Genomic DNA, 21,756 nt, shown 5'->3' on the forward strand with positions numbered 1-21,756 from the left:
GCAGTGCCTCCACCATTGTGAGACGCGCTACTGTGGATTTCACGGTCTCCGAGATCGGCCCAGTTTTCGTTACACCATCTCCGGCGTCGGCCCAGTTTACTTGTTACACGGTCTCCGGAATCGGCCCACTTGGCTGTGCGAGAAAGCGAAGGAGCGAACACGCCAGAGCCCGTTGAAGAAGGCAAAGAAAGCTGCGCTTGAGTGAAGCTATTCCGCGCTTGAAGGAGCATATCTGCTGCAGGGCGGCTACTTAGATGCCGTTTGTTGTTCCTTTGCGAAATTTAGCAATGAACGGAGCCTGCCATCGGCACATTTGTAGGGGTAGTGTGTGTGTGTGTGTAAGGCCGATTTGCTATATGTATGCGCCCCCATCTCTTAGAGTTCGCTTTCAGAGACCAAGCAACTGTCCATTAAATTAAGGATTGGACCTTCGGAACAAAGCTAACACCTCAAATGTATTGGTCGTCGAATGTCCCTCTCAGCGTCGTTAAAAAGAAAGGGGGAGGCGGCCAGTTTCGCCCGAAGGACGAAGCATTGAAAGCGATTAGTGTTTCGCCGAAGCTCCTTGGATGGAAGAGTATACGTCCCGCTCAGATACGCACACGGCTGCACATGCAAGCCCGCTGTAAAGTTTGTGCGCACAACGCTCTTATAGGCAGCGACGGAAGGCTGCCCTGCATGGCTCCGCTGCCTAGCCGATTGAGCAGAGCGTGACGCTGTGTCCGCTTGGCTTTCGTCGATTTTTGCAGCCAAACGCACTGTGCGTTTCCTTTCTCCCTGGAAATCAACTCCCTTTTTCCCTCATGTCCTTTCGCCTTCATCTGGGATTTACCGTGGCGTCAATGAGACGCCAACCTTGACACTGTCCACTTTTTTCCCTCCGTTGCTCCTTCGTTTGTTTGCGAGACGACGAATTTGTTGCCTTAGAGGTAGCCAAACAAATGCTGGGGCATTACAAAGTACCCCTAGGCTCGATTATCTCGCAATTTATGTAATGCACATTGCCTGCCGAAATGCCGCCCGCTACAGCGGTGGTGGTCCGCAACTTGTCGTGCTGCTGCAGCATGGGCGAGCGTCGCGGGCTGAAGGCGCTCGAGCTGTGGTGCCGGCGGGTGACCGAGGGCTACCGCGACGTCCACGTGGTCGACATGAGCTCGTCGTGGCGCGACGGGCTCGCCTTCTGCGCGCTCATCCACCACTTCCGGCCCGACCTGATCGAGTTCGACTCGCTGCGCAAGGGCGACGTGCTGGCCAACAACCGGCTCGCCTTCAGCGTCGCCGAGTCGCAGCTGGGCATCCCGGCATTACTGGACGCCGAGGACATGCTGGCCCACCGCGAGCCGGACCGGCTCAGCGTGGCCACCTACGTGTCCCAGTTCTACCAGTACTTCGAAGGCAGTGAGTCGCTGCAGCAGACTGTCAATAATCGCCGGGTTGTAGTCCCTTCGAATTGTCGTCCCGCGGACTGCCCGGGAGCTGCGCGTCGGGCAGTTCTGGGACTGCTTCCCAAACTGCCCGAGGCGCAGCTTTCAGACGATGAACGCTGGCTTGCAGCGTCTCTGGGGCAGTGCGGGACAATTTTGTGAATGGTGAAGCCATTGCAGAGAAATTGTAGATGAACGGCACCGAGAGGTTGTCGTCGCAAGGCCTAATATATTGTTTTTAGGCAGTAATAAATAAACAAAACGGCGGCCCACGCGTAAGTGTAATGTTCGCTGTCTCGTTCACTTTCCCGCGCAGGCATCGGCTCCCGACGAAGAGCGGCGACAGCCGCGTCCGCGCTCAAGAGGCCCGCGTCCTCGTCTCCACCGCCGCCGCTGAGCATCGGGCCCCCGACCAAGGTATGACGCCTCCTGGACGCCGGTCCCTCATTAGCTTTATAGCCCGTCGAGCATCGTGATCTCCATTTCCTCCTCCCACCCGGAGCACAGGGCTCTTTTCCGCGAGGTCCCGCCAAGCTGCGCCGTCTTCCGCAAAATGGTATACCAAAGCTTTCGAGTCAGTGTCGTCCTGTACACACGTGTCGTGTGACCCTTCTTGTCATGCCGTTTCACAACAGGACTGTTGTTGCTCAAGTGTTCTTTGTGTACAGTGCAAAGGCAATAAAAAAAAAAACGGCTGTTCATCGATCCCGCTTATGTGCTTCTTCGTTCCGTTGTTGTGCAAGGGGGTTGCAGAGGAAACGGAGAACACCGGATATGGCGGTAAGCGACTCTCTTGCAGATGGGCGCTGCCGTCCTCCCGTCTGTGTTGCTGGCGGGGCTTTGTTCGTGTACTTTGTGTCTTCGTGCATCAAAAGAAATCGACGTGACGGGGAAGGAGCGCCGCGTGCAACTATGTTTATTCACAGCAGAATGCGTTCCTTTGCAAAGAAAATGTCAGCGTGCACGCGCACACACACACATTGCACGCCGAAATAAGACACGATAACAGCGAAAACCCACATTGTCAAAAATACATGCTTATCATAACAGAGGTAGGAGTTGGTGCCCACCACTGCGCAGTGTCCAAGATGTAGCGCTGATACGATATGCCTCCGTGAACTCACGTGCCGAGGCATTTTCTCTTCAGTATATTATGAGGATGTTAGGAAGACGTGGCTCACGCGTGCAAGTGCCGCAACGCATGTGTTGTGGAAATTGCATGTGTGAGTATTCAACGATCTTAGCATTAGGGTCGCGTCTGCCAGCTCCTTTGGAGTGGCCGGCATTCTGAGCAGCGATAGATTGATGTGCACCTTGTTTTTTCAAGAAGGCGCGTTTGTTTGTGTACTGCCAATCGAGGACTGAAAGATGATCGCCCTAAACTGATTGCGTGCTGCCCGCAGCAGGAGATCGTTAGTGTTGAAATCCAATCTCAGCTAAATTTTGTACTGCGTAAGAAAGACTCTCCTGCTAAATTGTGTTTTAAATATGGGTGAATGCGTCACGAATAGCTTGCAAAAATAATTGTTTTTGTTAACGGAAGCTCTGGCAAGAATACGCCTCTTATACCGCTCGCCGGAAGTGTCGCCGAACACGGAACGATAAAAAGCAGTGCGGCGCCTGGGCACGGACCTCCGACATCGGGCGGCCCCCATGGCGCCTGAAAATTCTCTTCAGGACATGCTCTGTGATTTGCGTCATCACTACATGTTAACAACCAGGTGCACGCGTCGTCTGCTCAGGTGCCAAAATCTTGTAACAAGAACATCAGACCTTTATCAGCCATGCAGCGTTGCCAGGGTTTCTTAAATAGTATATAATTATCGTAACCACTATAGCGAAAGTAACATTCCTTTGCAGTTGGCCTTTAAAACGCGATGTAGAACGCCTGTTTCGGTGTCATATTTACAGCTGCTTGCGGCGGGGTGGGGGGTGGGGGGGGGGGGCGGTGTATTCTGCAACTGTCCACTTATACATGTCCCGTCTGCTGCTGAAGTGCTGATTGGCTTGGGGCGCCTGTCTCCTTCTGCCGCTTACCCCGGCTTAGTCAATCAGAACTTCAGCAGCAGACGAAATGGACATGTCCACGAGGTGGCCACTTACAGAATACCCCTTCAGGTGTTGACGGCGGTGCACCATCTTAACGTTCCTCGCCGTCAAGGGGGTGTTGAGCTTTTTGTATCACGTGTCTATTTCATCAGTTGGCCGCCTGAGCTCACGAAATCCCACAACACTAGTGCGGGGCCTCCTCTGCCTTCGTGCGCACTTTCACTCTCGCGCGCAACACCCGACAGCAAGCGCTCGCCAGTGTGCTTTCGTCATATAACAACCACGTGCACCGTATCTGTAGAAAACTGAATTCCCGTCCCGGAAAGGCCCAAAGCTGAGCCTGAGTCCCTGCATGGCACTTGCGTACAGAAATCCACGAGCGCAAACAGTTATCTAAATATACAGAACGCCTGGCTATCAAGTATGTCGTAGCTCTTTACAAACATACCCACAAACTGGTAGGAATATTTATATACAGTGATGTTTACTACTACAGAGCCAACCAGTTTCGCGGAGGAAACATCCGTGGAAATCAAGCACGCGGGCAGCATAGTGGCGAAGCGCATTAGTGAACCGAGTCTAGGTAACTTGGCCGCAAAGACCTTTGGAGTAAGGAGTCTGACTTGAACGCGCCGGTTTACGGTATACAAAGTGGACCGTTTGGAAGCGCATATGTACGCCATTTTTGAAGTTGCAATCTGTCTACAACTGCATGTGTCTAGATCTAATCTGAGAATCGCTATTAGCTCCGCGGCCATGGGCAGAGACCGGCCGGGGCCGAAGAGACGATGCAATCAGCGACATATCGGTGAGGGGCTTCAAGTGACGTTCCGGAAGATAGACGGATATATATGCCTTCGAAAATGCGTTGGAATTAGCGACCAGAGGGCACACGGGGCGGCCTTCGGCACTTCACGGACAATTCTCTCCTTTGTGACTGCGTTAAAGCAAAAGATGAGCGAGAACATTTTTCGAACGCCAAGTCTTGAGCACGCGGTCATGTCAGCGAGGCGCTGCCCACGAATGACCCACTTGTTAAAAAAAGTTGTGCACCGACGAGTCATTGAGCGGAAAAGTAGATCGAATTGCCTGGTGCGGCAATCTCTTCACGGAGGCAAGAAAAACTTTGTCAACAAGGGGACACTGGTCTGGTAATTCGATCTCTGCTGTCTTCAGTGCTCTGATCCACTTTCCACTCCCCAGAATGACCGCGTACATCATTCCTCGTCTGGACGGTGGTCAGCTTAGCGTCAGCATCACGATGCGGCGTCGGTAAGAAATACCTCGTGCTGCACTTCTTGTGATTCTGTCGCAAGCGAAGAAGGCACCAGGGCTTCCAGTCTTGTGGTTGATTACTTTTCTTTTCAAATGGCGGCGGGACTGGGCTCTCGGGGTCCAAATGCGGGGCCGGAGTGCCACGGCAGCTCAGTCTCAATTGTGATGACGTCTATCCTTCAACTCAAAACGGCTGTCTTCTGCGATGCATAGAAAAGAACAATCAGTTCCACAGAAGGCTGTTGACTGTGCAGTCTGTACCAAAGAGAACACTTCATCTGTAGGGCACCTCCAAATGGGCCAGTCACACTATGACTCGCTGATCTTGGCTGTTTAAAGTCGTTCGATATTTCAACGGAAGGACGGCTTCAAACGCCATAATCTTGGCCACTGTTCGCTCACACCAAAGCATGATATGAAAATGGGGAAGAAGCCATACACGGCCATATTTGAAGTAGTAACTTAGCGCGAATAAAAACACGGGAACAAGAAAGGCGGACAAGGACAAGGACGGCCTACGCAATTAGTCAACTCGCACAGAAGGAAAAAAATTAAAATCATCGAACCCCAAGAAGATTGAAAAACCGGCACATATGAATATTTCAGAGAACAAGACAGCTGAAGATACGCCTAAAAAAAAAAACCCAAGATACAAATTAGGCACGCCTACAAAGAAAACGCCCAAAATACAAGTTCGTCGTGAGTACACCAAACGAACAAAATGCTCCGTAGCCTTTTCGGTGCCAAATAATGTTACGCATGCCCTATACGCTAGTAACGAAAACACGGAATAAAGGAGTTCAAATCGCATATTGACGACTTGCAACGATACGAGCAGCACGACACGGACGAACAGCCGGTGTCCTACCAATCCGAGAGCATTGGCGAACGCGTGGAATCCCAAGAGCAGACTGGAAAGGACCGGGACAACTAATGCCAGTTTCAAGTCGGCCAGGGCAGCGCGAACATGCGAAATGTAAGGACCCCCCCACAACCTCTCCTCCGTGAAAAGATGACGCGGGCATGCCGTCCGTCTATGAGGAGTAACGCAAAACGGAACGAGACAACCATATATATGAAGCCAACGATAGCATAGGAGAAATTAACTTTTTTTAAAAGTTAGAATGTAAAGTTAGTAAGAGAAATGAAAGTGTCAAAACATTGCCGATGAGAACCGAACACCTCTGCACGATATATGCAGTCTAGACCGTTCTTACATCCTTGCAGGTACTGGTTTCTCTCATGTCTGACACCCTTGCTTTTAATGCTATGAAATGCTCTATTGCACACGATGGCGATTTCAAACTGCGCCTGCGATGAGAAAAAGCCGTAGTGTAAAAGTTAACGAATTCTGACTGCGCGTATTCTGAAATTTGTTCTTCTCTGAACAAGTTCTGACAACCTAGTGCGCAACGAAATATCTGACACGAGAGTTCTACACTGGCAGCTATTAAAGCTTATTTCGTGCAACTTTCGTGTTTCTCTCGTAGGTACCATGTCTACTTGCCTCGAAATATCGCCAAAGAATTAAATTAAATTGTCCCCATCGCCGATACGATTTCACCCCTCAAGGTTGGAGGTGCTAGCCCTGGGACAAACCAAACACCCTTTATGCACCCCCAGACGGTGTTATTGTGTTTAGTGATTCTCTACTAATTGAGCTGCGGCGTCTGTCCACTCGGGTTTTTGTGCAGTAGGCCTAGCCTTGCGAGAGAGAGCCGCTCGCGACGATGGCAGCAAATTTCGAAAATCCTTCCGCTGCTGGCGTCAATGTACATTACGTGAACTTTGGAGCAGGTAACAGCCACCGCGTAGCTTAATTGACAGACATCGCACACTTAATGCATAGGTTGTGGGTTCGGCTTGCACCACCTACCGCTTTCATTTCCTATGTCCCCTTTTAGTCGCGGTTGATAGTGGACTGTCAGTGAATGCGTCAAAGTTACGCAATTTTATTCCTAGGCGTTGCAGATTATTGGAAGTAAACATTCACTTATTACAGTCAGTCCTGCAGTGCCGCGCTTTTTAATTAAACGTGATGAATTAATGGCTCGAACCACGGGCACAAGTTAATCATTCGCTCCATGTATTACGAGGGAGAAAAAGAAATGTTCCTCCACTATCGCTAATGGAACGCAGCACATTGACTATCCCATAAAACATGGCCATCCCATCAAACATGGCCCTTCGGAAATATGCTCGTGTCATATCCAATTTATGTGAAGTAAAATAGAGCCACATCGAGTATGCAGGGGTTTACCTACTGAGCAATATCCGTGTCGTTTTTTTTTTTCTGCTTCCGATGGGCAGTACTGCCAGAAACAAGTCAAGCACACAAATGTGTACGCCGCGTATGAAGGTCATATTAATACCACATGAACACATATGTGCAAACCGTGTGTATTAATTCTACATTTCGTTTGACTACCTTTAGTCATGGCGCCGACATTTGCGGACGTCAATTCTTGCCAATTATGTCCAGTAGTGGCAAGGAAAGAAAAAAAAAACCATGGATATTGAGCTGTGGCTAAATCGGTAGCGTTAGCTTACATCTAGTGTTGGTCCTGTTTACTTAAGGCTGCAGAGTAATGCTGCATGACCACTTTGCTAAAGTCACTATGCCGTGCTTCACGGGATAATGGACGTGCCTCTTTTCGTCAGCAATGGTGAAGCAATAGTTTTCTCCTTCATCTGCATACGGCTGCGGCTAATATAATAACTTGTACGTGAGACTGGAGCCGGTGAGCCAGTACTTTTTTATGAAAAAAAAAAAAATGCGACATCACTGACTGTACGCTAACCAGAAAAATGCAGAAAGTATCTTCCTACCATCTTTGCTTCTTTTGAAGAGTCTGCAGACCCTTGGAGTAAAATTATCTGACTCATACATTTATTGACAAAGCATCGCAATTAGTGAGTGAAGGGTAACACAGTTGCCTTTTTTTGCTTCACATGGTTCGAGCTCTTCCTCGCTCACTACGAAAGGGAGCAATTATTGGGCACGTACAAAATACAAAGGCGCCTCGACAAAGGATTCGCCAGCGACAGCGGGGTCGCCGAGTGCGTGATCCAGCGCCTGTCGGACCAGCACTAACTTCAGTGAGGTGATTCTTGCGTTCTACCGGCTGCGCGAAATGATTTCTCGCCAAACGACTTTCGGCCAAGATCGGACTGCATAGGGGTTGCACTGGGGCTGTACAGTGTGCAGTCCCAGTGCACGAAAACGTCGCGGTCAGAGCGGACAAAGCCGGCTGACATGCGTGGCGAGGGGTTCCAAGTCACATGGGAGAGCATTTCGGTGTTGCGTTTCCACGTGAGCTCAGGCGCAGATACCATGACACGGCAAACAAGATAGATAGCAGAAAACCCATGGAAATTAATTAAATTATGTGGTTTTACGTGCCAAAACCACTTTCTGATTATGAGGCACGCTGTAGTGGAGGACTCCAGAAATTTAGACCACCCGGTGTTCTTTAACGTGCACCTAAATTTAAGTACATGGGTGTTTTCGCATTTCGCCCCCATCATAATGCGACAGCCATGGCCGCGATTCGATCCCGCGACCTTGTGCTCAGCAGCCTAACACCATAGCCACTGAGCAACCACGGCGGGTAGAAAGCCCATGGAGTAGCGTCAACAAAACGTTACCCTATAGAGAACTGAGAGAAAAGTTGTTGCCATGTATATATATATATATATATATATATATATATATATATATATATATATATATATATATATATATATATATAAGAAGGCGGAGACAAACATTTTCGACGCAACATTTAATGGAAAAACCCGACAAATGTGAGAGTTACCTGTCCTCCCAGCAAGCCCCGCTCATCTAGGGCAATCCAAATTTTGCGATTGCCCTAGATGATAGATGTGCACGAGATGCCACTTGAGGATGTTCGGCCCCTTCGACGATTCGCTGTTGAACTTTGTATTTTCGCATGGTTCATTTTGCCTAGAGCAATACCAAGATGGGAATGTCCCTAGGCAGAGTTAACCACGCAAGAATATATAAAATCCAACCGCGAGTCCTCGAAGGGGTCAAAACACCATAACGGCGGTGATCGAGCTTTTACGGTCAGTCTCGCTGGAAAGGGTAAGGACTACCAGCAGAATGAGCTCTTATATATTGCTTGAAAGATCTAAGGGCACCGACCTGAAAGCCCGGACAAGGAGCCAAATTAACCGACCGCACACTGTACCCGCCGACACGCACCAAATATCCGTGATCGGTCAAAATGAAAACTGTTCTCACGGTGATCCTGTGTAGACAGACGAGTCCACGTACTCGTCTGTCACACCGGCAGCGGGTAGTAATAAATAAGTTGAAAGTAAAAAAGAAAAGATAAACAAGCATTCAAGTTTCTGGGACTTTCCCAGAGCTGGCCTGAGTTACGCAGTCCGTGCCTGCAGGAGCCGCTCATTGCGTGTGTAATATATATATATATATATATATATATATATATATATATATATATATATATATATATATATATATATAATATTCCCGTTTTGGCGCGTTACGGTAGAACCGTACTCGTGCTTAATCTGGAGATCGTGCAACTTAGCAAGCTCAATTAGAGCACTCGTCTGCGACGGGCAAGCACGCTGAAGACTGCACACGCGTTGCATGAAGTTACACGGATAGCACTAGAGGAAATACCGCATGCGTCAGAAACCCATCAATCGTCGCTCTTTCAGACAAAGAGCTCATGTTTTCGAAAAGCGTGAGCATGCGTGCGGAATGATAGGTGTAATGATACCCATCATGATACTTGCTTTCTTTTTTTTTACCCTTGTTTGATCTTAAACGTGCCGTTCACAACGAACTACATCAGTCGGCAGCCAGCGCTTGTCCTGGACGAGGGCGAAATGCAGAAGCGCTCGTGTACTTAGATTTTGGTGCGCGTTACAGAACCCGAGGCGGTCGAAGTTAATCCGGAGTCCCCCGGCACAACGTGGCTCATGGTCATATCGTGGATCTGGCACTTCAACAACACGGAATTTCGAAGGGAATCGAACAGCGCAAAAGACGAGACTTAGTGAAGACGTCAGACGCGTGACTAACAACCAAACAGGAGTTTATTGCGTGACCAACTGCAATAGACAGGAAAGAGAATCTTCGTAGAGATAAGTACACCAATTCGTCCCCGACTGTTGTTATTGGTGGGGTATCAGCATTAGATTAGTAGCGTGTTTCACTACAGGGTAGGTACATAGAATGGTACGCTAAAGCACAAAAACCACCGCGTCGCTATGTGTGAAAAGCTTCGCTGATCGCACGGACACGTTGACCACTGTAGCGTCCTAAGAACGTGCACTTTTCAAGATTTGACTCGCAGCCATTTTTTTTTTTGGAATGTTTTTGCCAAATGACTAGCCACTGAACCCTTAAGCGATTACGCATGCGCTGTTCGATTGCCTTCAAAACATGCCCCAATCAGCACTGTTCAGTGCACCTCCGTCAGAGTTTAGTTCGATTCTTCCCCTTGTATTTTCATTTTATGTAAGCACTAGGATATGCATTCTGGATCAGTTGGGTTTATAGCGTACAGCTCCGTTGCAATTTTTCTTATTTTTTTGCCCCTCTGAAATTGTCCACTCGACGGCGGCTCGCCGGTGTAAAACAAGCCTACGCGTGGTGCGCGTGATGAGCGGATGAGGCACGGCTGGAAGATCGCGTTTCCTTCTCCTCGTGTCGCGACCTACATCGGTCACGTTCGGGGGGCTTCTGCGGGGAAGCTCGTGCGCTGTTTGTCACGATTTCGTTTCCGTTTTTGTTGTTCACAGTCGCAGAGTGCTGTTATCAGTTCGAGATAGTCGTGCAGGAAGAAAACCCCCAAAGCGTTACGCGCCAATTGAACGTCTTGCTGGTACAGTTATCAAATGAACAGCAGGCACGAAAAAAAAAAAAAAAAAAAGGCATGGCGGGAGGCAGGCGAAGCGACAGAGCGTGCATGTGTGGGTATATTCATACGACGCATGAATAAATTGTGTGATCCTGTGTAGGACAGCTTGCTTAATATTGTGCGATGAAAGGGGGCGAAGCACGTAAACGTGTAACAGTGTGAGCTTTGATCTCTCCGCCGCATTGTCGTTAGTGTTTCTTTCCAGCACATTGTAACTGACGTCTCCGATAGGAATTCCAAGCTGTAGATTCCTGCTAAAATATTTAGCTGCGTGAAATTTACGCTTTCACGATGTGAAAAGTGCGAAAGCACAAATGCAAGCACATGTTGCCGGAGATGTGAACGAATTGCGACCACAGTATATAGTGTCGAGCCTGGTGCACTTTCGCGCGCGTAAAGCGTGTACCAACTTTTGCGAGCGTATGCGCTGTTTTTGACTGCCATTTTATCGCGCTTTCGTATACGTTTCCCTGATGCTGTTTAAATTGAACCTCTTGCTCTGTTTTCTCCTCGCCGCATTTTTTGCGCAGATTTCTAGGCGACCATGTCGACTGACTCTGTCTGCACTTTGTACTTAGCTGCCGATCGTGATGCATGCAGCTCTCGAAGTGAAATCGCGGGTCCTCTGTTTATACAAACACACACACGAAAAGAATGGCTGCCGGTTATGAAACCCCGAACGAGGGAATTCCAACGCGGCGTGCGTTTCGCGCAGGTCGCCGGCGACTCGTGCCACACGTGCCGTAACCGGGTGTTCCTGCTGGAGCGACTCATGGTGGACGGCCGGCTGTACCACAGGTCGTGCTTCCGCTGCAGTCGCTGCGACGCGGTGCTCAGCCCGGGCGCCTACAACGAGTGCGACAACGCGCCCGGCACCTACGAGTGCACCGTCTGCCCGAAGGTATGCGCGCGCGTTCGTTGCGTAAACAGGAGCGCCAGGTATACGCGACACTTCCCGCTATAAAGCGCCGGCTCGTTCGTGCTCAAATTTCGCACATCGGTACGTATTATTAAGCAGGGAGTTTAGTTTAATACGGTTCTTTTTAACGTTACTTACCAGTTTTGTTCAGTGTGTATCCGGTGTGAATGTCGCCTGCGGCGCCGCCACTCAGTTTTTTTTTCTTTATTTTTTATTCCGCTCCAGCAAAACGGCGGCGCCATCGGTTACCGCTTTGTCAAAAACACGATGTTCACTTAAGCCGTGTCAGATGGCGTCACCGTTCCGTTGCAGCGGAATCGACACGTTTTGTATGCATGGCGTCTGCCACAGGCGACACCTTCTTTGCGTTTATCGTGGACGGAACTGGCAAGTAAATCCCGAAGACGTGGTACCAAACCGAACTCACTGCAAGATACGCTTGTGTGCGAAATTTGAGCTGAAATCAACCAGCGGCTCAGCTGGCAACGCACAGCACGGTGCGATGACCTTACACGTCGCTTTTCCGCATTGCAGGACGAAGGGCCCGAATTCGCGCTCGCACAGAGCGACGAGCCATCACCAAAGTCCCCATCGAAAGGTTCACCGGCGACGGCGGTGACCAAGCCGGAGATACCGGAAAAGAAGCTCGAGCTCACGGAGAGTGTTCGCGTGGCTCGCAAGCTCTTCCAGAGCGCCATGGTGGCCGCCGACACATCGACGGACTCGACGACGGCGGCCGACTCGTTGGACAGAAACGGCGAGGGCTCCGAGAGCCCCGTGGCCAAGTGGAAGTCGATGCAGAAGCCGGAGCTGCCGGAGTTTCTGAGGCGCCGTGACGAGCCACCGAAAACGTCGACGGTACGCGAGAACATCAAGCGCTTCTCGCAGGCCAACGAGAACAAACCCGCCGCTTGGGTTAGTCCTCGGAGTGGTCCACGGAGCGTGCAGGCCGAGGAGCGGTCCACTCCGGACCGGCGCCTCGCGGATTCCACGCCGCCCGACAGTTTGTCAGCGCGTCTACCTCGAGGCCAGAGTGCTTCGCCGCGCAAAACTACCCCATTGGACTTGCCGGTCATCAAGTCCGACGTCCCCGTGGGTGTCGATGCGATTCCGAGGCCAGCCCCGCGAACTAGAACGTTAAAACTGGAGCACGGTGTAGTAAGCTTGCCATCAGCCTCCGTGAGTTGTGGATCAGACGATCAGCCTGACGCGTTGTCGGAAACTCCACCACCTTTGCCATCAGAACCACCGCCATCTTTGACTTGCGACGATGAGTCCCCGGAAGAAACGTTGCACGAATCGAAATTAGCTCAGGATGCTCCGAGTTTAGAAATAAAGCTCACGCCCTGCGACGAAGATCTCGCTCCAAGCGGCGAAGACAGTCCCGACCAAAAGTCCGACGTAAACAACGTGTCCGAGCAAACAGAGACCCCCAGCGGAGACGGCAAACTAGGCGTGGCGGTAAGCGAAAGCCCAGTAGCACCGCAGCTGCCTTCCTTGGAGCTCCCGGTCTCGGCGTATCCTACAGACCTCAACCCGTTCGGTGAGGACGAGGAGGAGGTGGAGGAGGAGTACCCAGAGTCCCTAAACCCGTTCGGGGACGAAGACGACGACAGTGCGCGGAACGTGAGCCTGAGCCTGTACGACGATTCCTTGAACCCGTTCTCCGAAGGGGACGACGCGTCCCTCTCGAGCACGGCATCGCCTCGGAGGCCTTCCCCGAGGGCGAGGAAGAAGCAGGCCGCCCCGCCTCCCCCAGTCAAGAAGAGCGATACGGGCAACGCCAAGGACAGTGCTAAGGATAGCGCCAAGGACAAGCAAGAAAAGGACCAAGTGAACAAGTCGATACAGGACGCGCCCTCCAAGAGCACGTTCGCGTACTGGAAGCGAAAGAAGCGGCCGGCGCCGTCTGTGCCTGTTCCAGTTCGCAGAGAGGTTGGTGAAGTGCATCCTCGAGTTGAAGCGATATATTGGGGGTTCTGCTACTCTGGACACTATCCGAATACCGTCCTTGTTTTATTTTCTTCTGTTTCTTTAAACATATTGAACCGCATAGAAAGTCCGCGGAGCAGCCCTATGAGCAATCAGAACTGGTTAAATGGCAAATTTGACAAAATGGCGGAGTTTAACAATGCCCGTGAGCAGCATCCACGGAGAACCAAATAAGAGGCCGGGGCCATTATGTGCACCAGCTTCTCCAAATTTCAGGAGGAAGTAAAACCAATTCATGGCTTGCGCGTGCGCGGAAAACGAACGTCACCAGGGGTCCAGCAGCGCTTGAAGAACGTAGAGTTACTGTATATGCTACCAAAGGTAGCATTTGGTAGCATATAGAGTAACTCTAGAAGAACGTACAAACGGACCCGGTTGATTACTAAATTAAAGACTTTGCCATACAAACCCTTTTAGTGAGGTAGCCAAGAAAATTTTTTCGAGAGGGTCTCGCGCTTGATCGGGGGAGGTGGTGGGACAGGCGGGTGTTGTAGCACGTCGTTTTATGCCAGGTAAACCTGGTACAGATACATATCGGGAGGGCGGGGGGCACGGTGTCTTGTGTGCCTCCCCCCCTCAGCTACACTCCTGCTCGTAAGCAACCTGTTCTCGCAATGTTCTAAGTGAACATATGCGTCACTGACGCAACCTTAGGCGTCATGCAGAGGGGCAGCGATTGCCTATGGCACATCTGTTAAAGGAGTACTCGCAGAACATTTCCGACTTCACTTTTTGCGTTATATATGGGTCTTGGAGCTCTTAACACTAGAAAAAAAAAAATACTGGAAAACCTCGGGGTGTCCTGAATAATTTACTGTAATAGGTTTTCTATGAACCAGTTTCGTTTTCCTGGAAGTGCATGTCTCGCGACGCGAAACTTGAAACGACAGGAAGTTGAGCCAGTTGGAAGGATTGATGTTATAAGAATGTTAGGCGTGCAGACACGGACACAAGAAGAGGGAAACAGACCTTCTTCCTGTGTCCGTGTCTGCACGCCTAAGTTTTTCTTTCTTTCTTTCTTTCTTTCTTTCTTTCTTTCTTTCTTTCTTTCTTTCTTTCTTTCTTTCTTTTTCGAACGTGACGCGATAGGTGGTCGAGTGAGAGCTGGACATCGTGGTGTTTCGGCGCTCGCTTCGGTCCGCTCGGTTGTCTTTTATGCTGCTACTTACTGCGCGACTCGATGCCGCAGCATAACATGTCAGTATTCACTTGAAGGAGGAATTGATATGCACTTTGAGATATCTTTGTCCCGCAGCAATGATGACGATAAAAATGTCTTTATTAAGGGATGGTTCGCAGTCATATCCAATGTTTCTGCTAATCATCATCTATCTTGTGCGCCCGGTACTTCCAGGTCATGAACAGCATGCGCGCCACCAGCGTGACATGGCATTCTTGACAGGGAAGTAGCGAGCTCAAGAGTTTTCGAGAAAGGAAACGCAATCAAGGTAGATGACGATTAATCGTTATGCGATAAGATAAGCCCCAAAGGGCGCAAACTACTGTTAGAGTGTAATATTTGCGGCTTTTCGAAAAAGTCGGAATCAGCTGCCTTGTCACATATTACCTATTTTCAGAAATTTTAAAAGAATTTTGAGCGCATTTTCTGAAACACCCTGTATGTGAAAAATCTCACTGGAAACGGGAATTTTAAGCCTAACCGCATAATGTGCTGCTCAGCCGCGTCTATTGTTTTTATTTCGGTCGCACTGAACCGAGCGCCAGAATTTCAGTACCGTGTGCGTCAGTCCGGTTGGCATTTCTCGCCATTAAGCCGTGCGGCGAAGCCCGGCATACAAACAAATTTGGCGGTGTTTGGTATCGGCTTCAAATTTTGTTATAGCAATAGCAATTATATGGACAATCCAGGTAAATTTTCACCGTCGGCGTCACCGTGAGGTTCCGTATACAAAGTGCGATAAGATCCTATCGCGCCCCGCGTGCCCTATGCTGTGGGTGCGATGGAAAGCACGCGTGTGTCAGCCTAGGAGGATGGTGGTTTGGTACGCTCCCGAAGGTTCGATGCCACGTGATAAAGCGCGCGCAAGGCCGAGTGGGGGGAGCAGGTGAGCGAGCCTCTCCTCCTCTAGCCCGGCCGTGGCTGCGCATGGCTTTCCGTACGGCTGAGCCAACGCCAGCTAATCTAGGTGGTTGGTGTTGGCTGAGCACGTACCCCGCCCGCGCCCCGCCTTGGAAGTAATGTCCGGGGGAGGGGGGTGGGCGAAGATTCATCAAGCCGAGGTGGCTGTGTGCTGTCTTCCCGCGCGCCTAGTACTGAGGGTCGAGTTTCGGAGACGCGTTGAAGCGAGATGAAGCAGAAGCGTTCGCTCTCCGCCGTTTGCTCTTTTCATCACAGCAACGTTGTGACAGCGAGTTTTCGCGCCTTCATCGGGTAGGATCTGCTCACGTTTGCCTGGGTTGCCGTCACACCATGCTTCTTAATTATTAAGCGAATGCTTACTGCAATCTATACCGCCGGTAACACTGTGAACGTTACTTCGTGTAGTTGTATAATACTTTGCTACTGCTATCAATGCCACTCTACGCATCTCGGGTACAACTGCAACTTTTTTCTTCCTCACAAAAAAAAAAAAAAAAAAAGCCCGCCCTAAGCTTTCTTTACAAATACTTGATGTCCTTCTCTCTGATGTCCTCCGAGTTTTCACAAAGGCTGTTTCAGTGTTCTGTTAATGAGCAACCAGCCTTAATGCTGTTTTTTTTTTAGATTTCAGCATAGCTTTTGGGGAGTGTTGTGTAACACTGAGGCAGACAAATAAAATTTCTGCAGATAATATATTTTGTGGACATTTGTTTGAAAGTATTTTTGGGCTTTCATACCTGATACTTTTTTATAACTGACTTCCAGAAAACGCTACATTTTTTGTCGTTTTTAAGAGCAAATGACAGGTCGCAAGACAATAATATAGTGCCTCAATTGTTTTCTAATAAAAGAACAATGGCTACCAAGTATTTTGATGCAAGTCGTATGACAACAAAGAAAATGCAGAATTTTTGACAAATTTATTGTCCCTCATTTGGCATTGTTTGTGAAAATTCTAATGGCCCTAGAATGTGCAAAAATATTTTTCTTTGCTTGAAATATTTTTGGAAAAATATTGTTCTGTCATACCAATTATTTTGTATTTAACCCTGTAATGCCCAATGTATCATATGCTACTCTGTGTTTAATGCCTCAAAATGCTGATTTAATCAAGGGAAACTGAATGTGAAGCACATAGCTGCAATTTTGATATGCTGTAATGAAGTTGCAGCCATGTATAGTTCAACAAATGAATTACTTATTAAATAATTGTTATATTAATAAAGTTGTATCTCAAATAGCATTTAAGTGTTTTTTTTTTCCTGTACAAATGCACACTCCATGGCCAAAAGTCGTTAACAGTTTGTTCCAAATTTGTTTTGTCCAAAACTGTCTGTGGGCATTACAGGGCTAAAAAAAAATCAGGATGGCCGAGCTCACCATTTTCGTTGATGTGGAATGGCCCTGCTTGACGTGTTATTGTATTGCAACAACTGCCATGTCTTAGTTGCATTTTGCTGTTGTAGATTTTGAGTGCATGCAGGCTGGCTGACTATGTGCAACACACCATAAAATTCATACTTAGCTTTCTATGTGAGATGAGCTCAGACACCCATCTTTAGAACATGTGTGGTGTGAAGACTGTGTGAAATATATATTCACCAGAACATTTGATGTGGAACGCAGGAGTAGTCAAGGGGGGTGGTATGCCAGGAATGCATTGCCCCTTCCCCCAAAAAAATTTCTGTATACCAGAATGCTGCCTGTTTGACAATGTGTGTATAGTCACTCATTCTACTAGTGCATAGTTACCTGCCGTCTATACCTTTCTCTTTCCCTGTATATACCCTTACCCTTATAAGCAGTAGCAGGTTAGAGGCATGCTCTCCAGGCTGACCTCTCCTTCTTTCTCTTCATTAAAATCTCCTCCCCATCTCGGGCATGTTTGGTCACAGATCAAGCGGATCCCACTCAAGGAGATTCAAGCGGAAATGGAGGAGATTGCAGTCAAGCAGGAGGAACTGGAGAGGCAAGGTCGTGAGATTGAGATGCAAATTCGAGACCGCAACGGCAAGTACCTGAGAGATGGACATGTTGCCACCGCTGCTGCTGCTTCAGGTTTGCGGGCTCCACCTTCTCCATGCTCTTTCTTTCTGTCACTGGCGCTGGTGATAACAAGCTGTTCTTGGCAACTGGTGAGTGTTAATAAAATGCTGACTGAGTCTTCAGACGTGAAAAATGAAAGTCACAGAACAGTTCACAGAATAGCTGACTTCCCATCTGATGTTTATTTCATGTGTGAAGCATACACACATCTATCTAGCATTCTCACAAGTGTATATATGTTTTCAAACCAAATAATAATATATATATCACGGTACTGACACTATATTGTAAAAGAAATAGTAAATTAACTATAATAGTTGGACCAGAACGGCCATTAACGCGGACTTGGCGAAAATGGCTGCGAATATGCCACACTTCACCAGGCACACAGTACTTGTAGGAAGAATATACGCACACTTGCTCAATGCCAGCGGTGCCTGGTCATGGGCGCCTCGCATACTTGGGAGAGCAAGAAAAATGCACTACTGCTCTCGGCAAAAATACTTTACTTTCCGAGTAATAGGAGAGTGCCTGACACGTAGTGTCGGCCAGTCGGCATGCTGGAGATGCAAGACCATGGGTGTGTTTACATGTGTCCAAGTGAAGGGGCGGCCCGTGCTTGGTCGGCATGGCTTCGGCTGCGCAGTGTCAGCCAGGTGGCTTGCCGGAGACACAAAACCACAGAGATATTTAAATGACAGTCCTTGCAGTAGAGACGAGACCATAGGACAGTCCAAGTGGAAAAACGGCGAAAAGTGCTGCCTTTGGTTACAATATGATAGATGTAAGAGTACAGTTGAAACTTGTTATAGTGAAGTTGCAGCCAATATAAAAATACCTTCACTATATCCGATATTCATTATAAGCATATATTTGTTACTTGCTGATATCAGCAAGAAAAATGTCAGATTTACTTTGTTATATCCAACTCGTTATATTCGTGATCTTTATATCCTGGTTTGACTAGTGGGGATGGAAAGAACAAAGAGTAAATTACAAAAAAAAGAACAATTGGAAATCCACTGTTGCAACTAAAAAGTTTATGCTCTATATGATCTTTTGTCTTCAAGGAAGAAAGAAGGCATTTTTATGCAAAATTTAGTTTCTGCTTTTTAGTTTTTCACTGCTTGTATGTCTGTGATGTGTCAGTGCTGTTACAGATGTGTGTCTATTTCACACGCATGAAATAAAACATTAGTCGGAAGTAAGTGCTTCTGTAAATGGTCAGTCTGTGTTTATGGAATCACTAACTGGCCTGTAGCAGCACAGTGCAACAGTGCTTGCTTCTTAGCTTAAGAGGAAAAACAAAGGTGAGCTGTGCTGTTGAAATCTGCATTGCTGATCTCTTGAATTGGCAGTTGAACAAGAATTGCAAAGGTGTCAGTAAAGGTTGGGGCTGTTTTGCTACCTGCAGAAATCAGTGCCACTAAGGTTTCTCAGCACATTGGTGTTGGAACCAGCAGTTGCCCGTCCTTGCCTTGCTCTGCTCAATTAACACTCTGCTGCAGACCAAACTGCAGGGCAGTAACTGCACTGCCTTCCATTTTCTCTGAGGCTCTTCCCTCTGCATTCACTAAAAAAATGCATTTCTAGCATTTACTGGCTTTTGGTGGTGGCAGAATTGGGAAGATAGTTATTTGCAGGTATGATATCATAAAGTGCACATCATTTTTCCCTCATTTGTATACACTCAAAGAATAAATAGTAAATGTTTCCGAGCAACCTACAGGGTGCAGCATCATTTACTAACAACCGTAGTTCTTTCTTTACTAAAGAAGCACTCACATGAACACACACTCTCGCACAGAAACACCCTAGAAAGGCCCCCCCGCACACAAGTGCACAGAGCACTTGGGCATGGAGGGGCCTTTCTTGACTGTTTGTGTGTGTGTGTGTTTTGAGCTCCTAGCTTTTACCAAGATTAATTGCTAACTAGCCTAGCAAAAGTTATTCAAGGTTTTGCTGTTTATGCAGGATATTTATTTGCTGCCAGCTGACAAAGAAGATCATTGCTCACCATGCGATAGACACTTCTTTTGGTCTAATAATGATGTGTGCTTGCCCAGTTGTCCGCTGTTTAATTGACAGGGAATCCTCGCAAAATTTGCAAGTTTTCTGCCACTTGTAAAATGGTGCACAATACGGCTCTGTTAGAAGTGTGCTGTACCACCACACTTGTAGCTGTGGTTGGCTAGGTGACTTTGTTCTGTAGGTGTGCTTCCATAATCACTAAGTGGAAGACTTGCCTAAACACCCCATGCAACTACGACCACACAAAAGTGAAATACCCAATGCAACACCTCTTTGCATGCAGTGTACTACGTGGCACGCTTGTTTTTTGCAGGTGGTCTGTTTGTCTTCACACTGGTTGATCTTGACATACAAGCCACTGAGCACACTGGGGGCTGACAAGTGAACCACCACTTTTTCCTGTTGGAGAAGAAAGATTTGCAGACCTTCCTTCTGCAAAGAGAAATTTCCTCCCAGTGCTCTTTCTGCTTAAGATGGCCTTGTGGGAGTTTTACACTTTAGTACTGATAAAAACTTTGAGATAAAATGGGTTAGAGTAAACTGAAAATGCCCTGCAACCTTCTAATGCAGCATCTTTTCTAGAAAACCCTTCAAACTATATTGTTACAAGTTATGGCCAGGGCATAGCTAGAAAGTTTTCATCAGCAGCCCTGTACAAGGGAGCTTATCTGAGCATATCAAACCAAGCTTGAAGTGAAAAGAGAAAGGAGAGGTAGGGAGGTTAACCAGATGGAGGCACGGTTGATTTGCTATGCTACACAGGAGGAAGGAAAAAAGAAGGGAGAGGGAAAGAGTGAGGAAGACACTAACTGGTATTTAACAGGATGCACTTGGGGCGGTCCATCACGCCTACAATCTGTCACTTAGGCCAATCGATTACAAACATTGCGGAAGTGCCTGCATTGATTTATAAACCTACAACACTTGAGGGTGATACAGATGTGCCCTACGATTTTTTCACACAAGGATCATCATCATCATCATTATCAACCTATATTATGTCCACTGCAGGACGAAGGCCTCTCCCTGCGATCTCCAATTACCCCTGTTCTGCGCCAACCGATTCCAACTAGCACCCACGAATTTCCTAATTTCATCGCACCACCTAGTCCTCTTCCTTCCTCTACTGCGCTTCCCTTCTCTTGGTGCCCATTCTGTAGCCCTGATGGTCCAATGGTTATCTAACCTGCGCATTACAGGACCTGCCCAGCACCATTTTTTTTCTCTTACTATGAATTATAATATCAGCTACACCTGTTTGCTCTCTGATCCAAACCGCTCTCTTTCTGTCTCTCAAGATTATGCCTAGCATTCTTCGTTCCATGGCTCTTCGTGCGGTCCTTAACTTGTTCTCAAGCTTCTTTGTCAGTCTCCAAGTCTCTGCCCCATATGTCAGCACCGGTAAAATGCACTGATTATACACCTTCCTTTTCAATGATAATGGTAAGCTTCCATTGAGGAGCTGACAATGTCTCCCGTATGCAATCCAACTCATTTTTATTTTTCTATGAATTTCCTTCTCATGATAAGGGTTCCCTGTGACTAATTGGCCTAAGTAAACGTACTCCTTCACAGACTCTAGAGGCTGACTGGTGATCCTGAACTCTTGTTCCTTTGCCCGGTTATTCATCATTATCTTTGTCTTCTGCATATTAATCTTCAACCCCACTTTTACACTCTCTCTGTTAGGGTCCTCAATCGTTTCTTGTAACTCATCTGCAGTGTTGCTGAATAGAGCAATGTCATCGGCAAACACAGCGGTTGCCAAGGCATTCGTCGTTGATCCTTATTCATAAGCCTTCTCGGTATCGGCTATTTAAACTAGCCTCTTGTTGAAGTAAAACGAATGGAGGCTCCCAAAAAGGTTCCTGTAAATGATCATACCTGAAATCATTGCAATTCATTCATTGATGTTGACAGGTTACAGTGTCATGTGTTTGTGGGCAAACATGTAAACGGTGGGGACACTGGAACCCTGTGAGCAGAGGTAGCAAGAGG

The 21,756-nt window shown here is 48.0% G+C and overlaps 1 protein-coding gene across 6 annotated transcripts in view; it reads left to right on the forward strand.

Moving 5' to 3' along the window:
* The window catches only part of MICAL-like (protein), a 66,111-nt gene that overhangs the window by 35,481 nt on the left and 8,874 nt on the right, over positions 1–21,756 (forward strand). For 4 of the 6 annotated variants that reach the window (XM_075701098.1, XM_075701099.1, XM_075701097.1 and 1 more), the window contains exons 2-6: positions 1,064–1,398; positions 1,741–1,841; positions 11,385–11,570; positions 12,123–13,523; positions 17,577–17,739. In XM_075701098.1, the coding sequence (XP_075557213.1) occupies positions 1,065–1,398; positions 1,741–1,841; positions 11,385–11,570; positions 12,123–13,523; positions 17,577–17,739 (2,185 nt within the window). In that variant the 5' untranslated portion in view covers position 1,064. The remainder of the gene's footprint in view (positions 1–1,063; positions 1,399–1,740; positions 1,842–11,384; positions 11,571–12,122; positions 13,524–17,576; positions 17,740–21,756) is intronic. The other 2 variants (XM_075701101.1, XM_075701102.1) reach the window with 2 other exon arrangements.

The sequence above is a fragment of the Dermacentor variabilis genome, chromosome 8 (genome assembly GCF_050947875.1).
Source record: "Dermacentor variabilis isolate Ectoservices chromosome 8, ASM5094787v1, whole genome shotgun sequence".
Classification (NCBI taxonomy): domain Eukaryota; kingdom Metazoa; phylum Arthropoda; class Arachnida; order Ixodida; family Ixodidae; genus Dermacentor; species Dermacentor variabilis.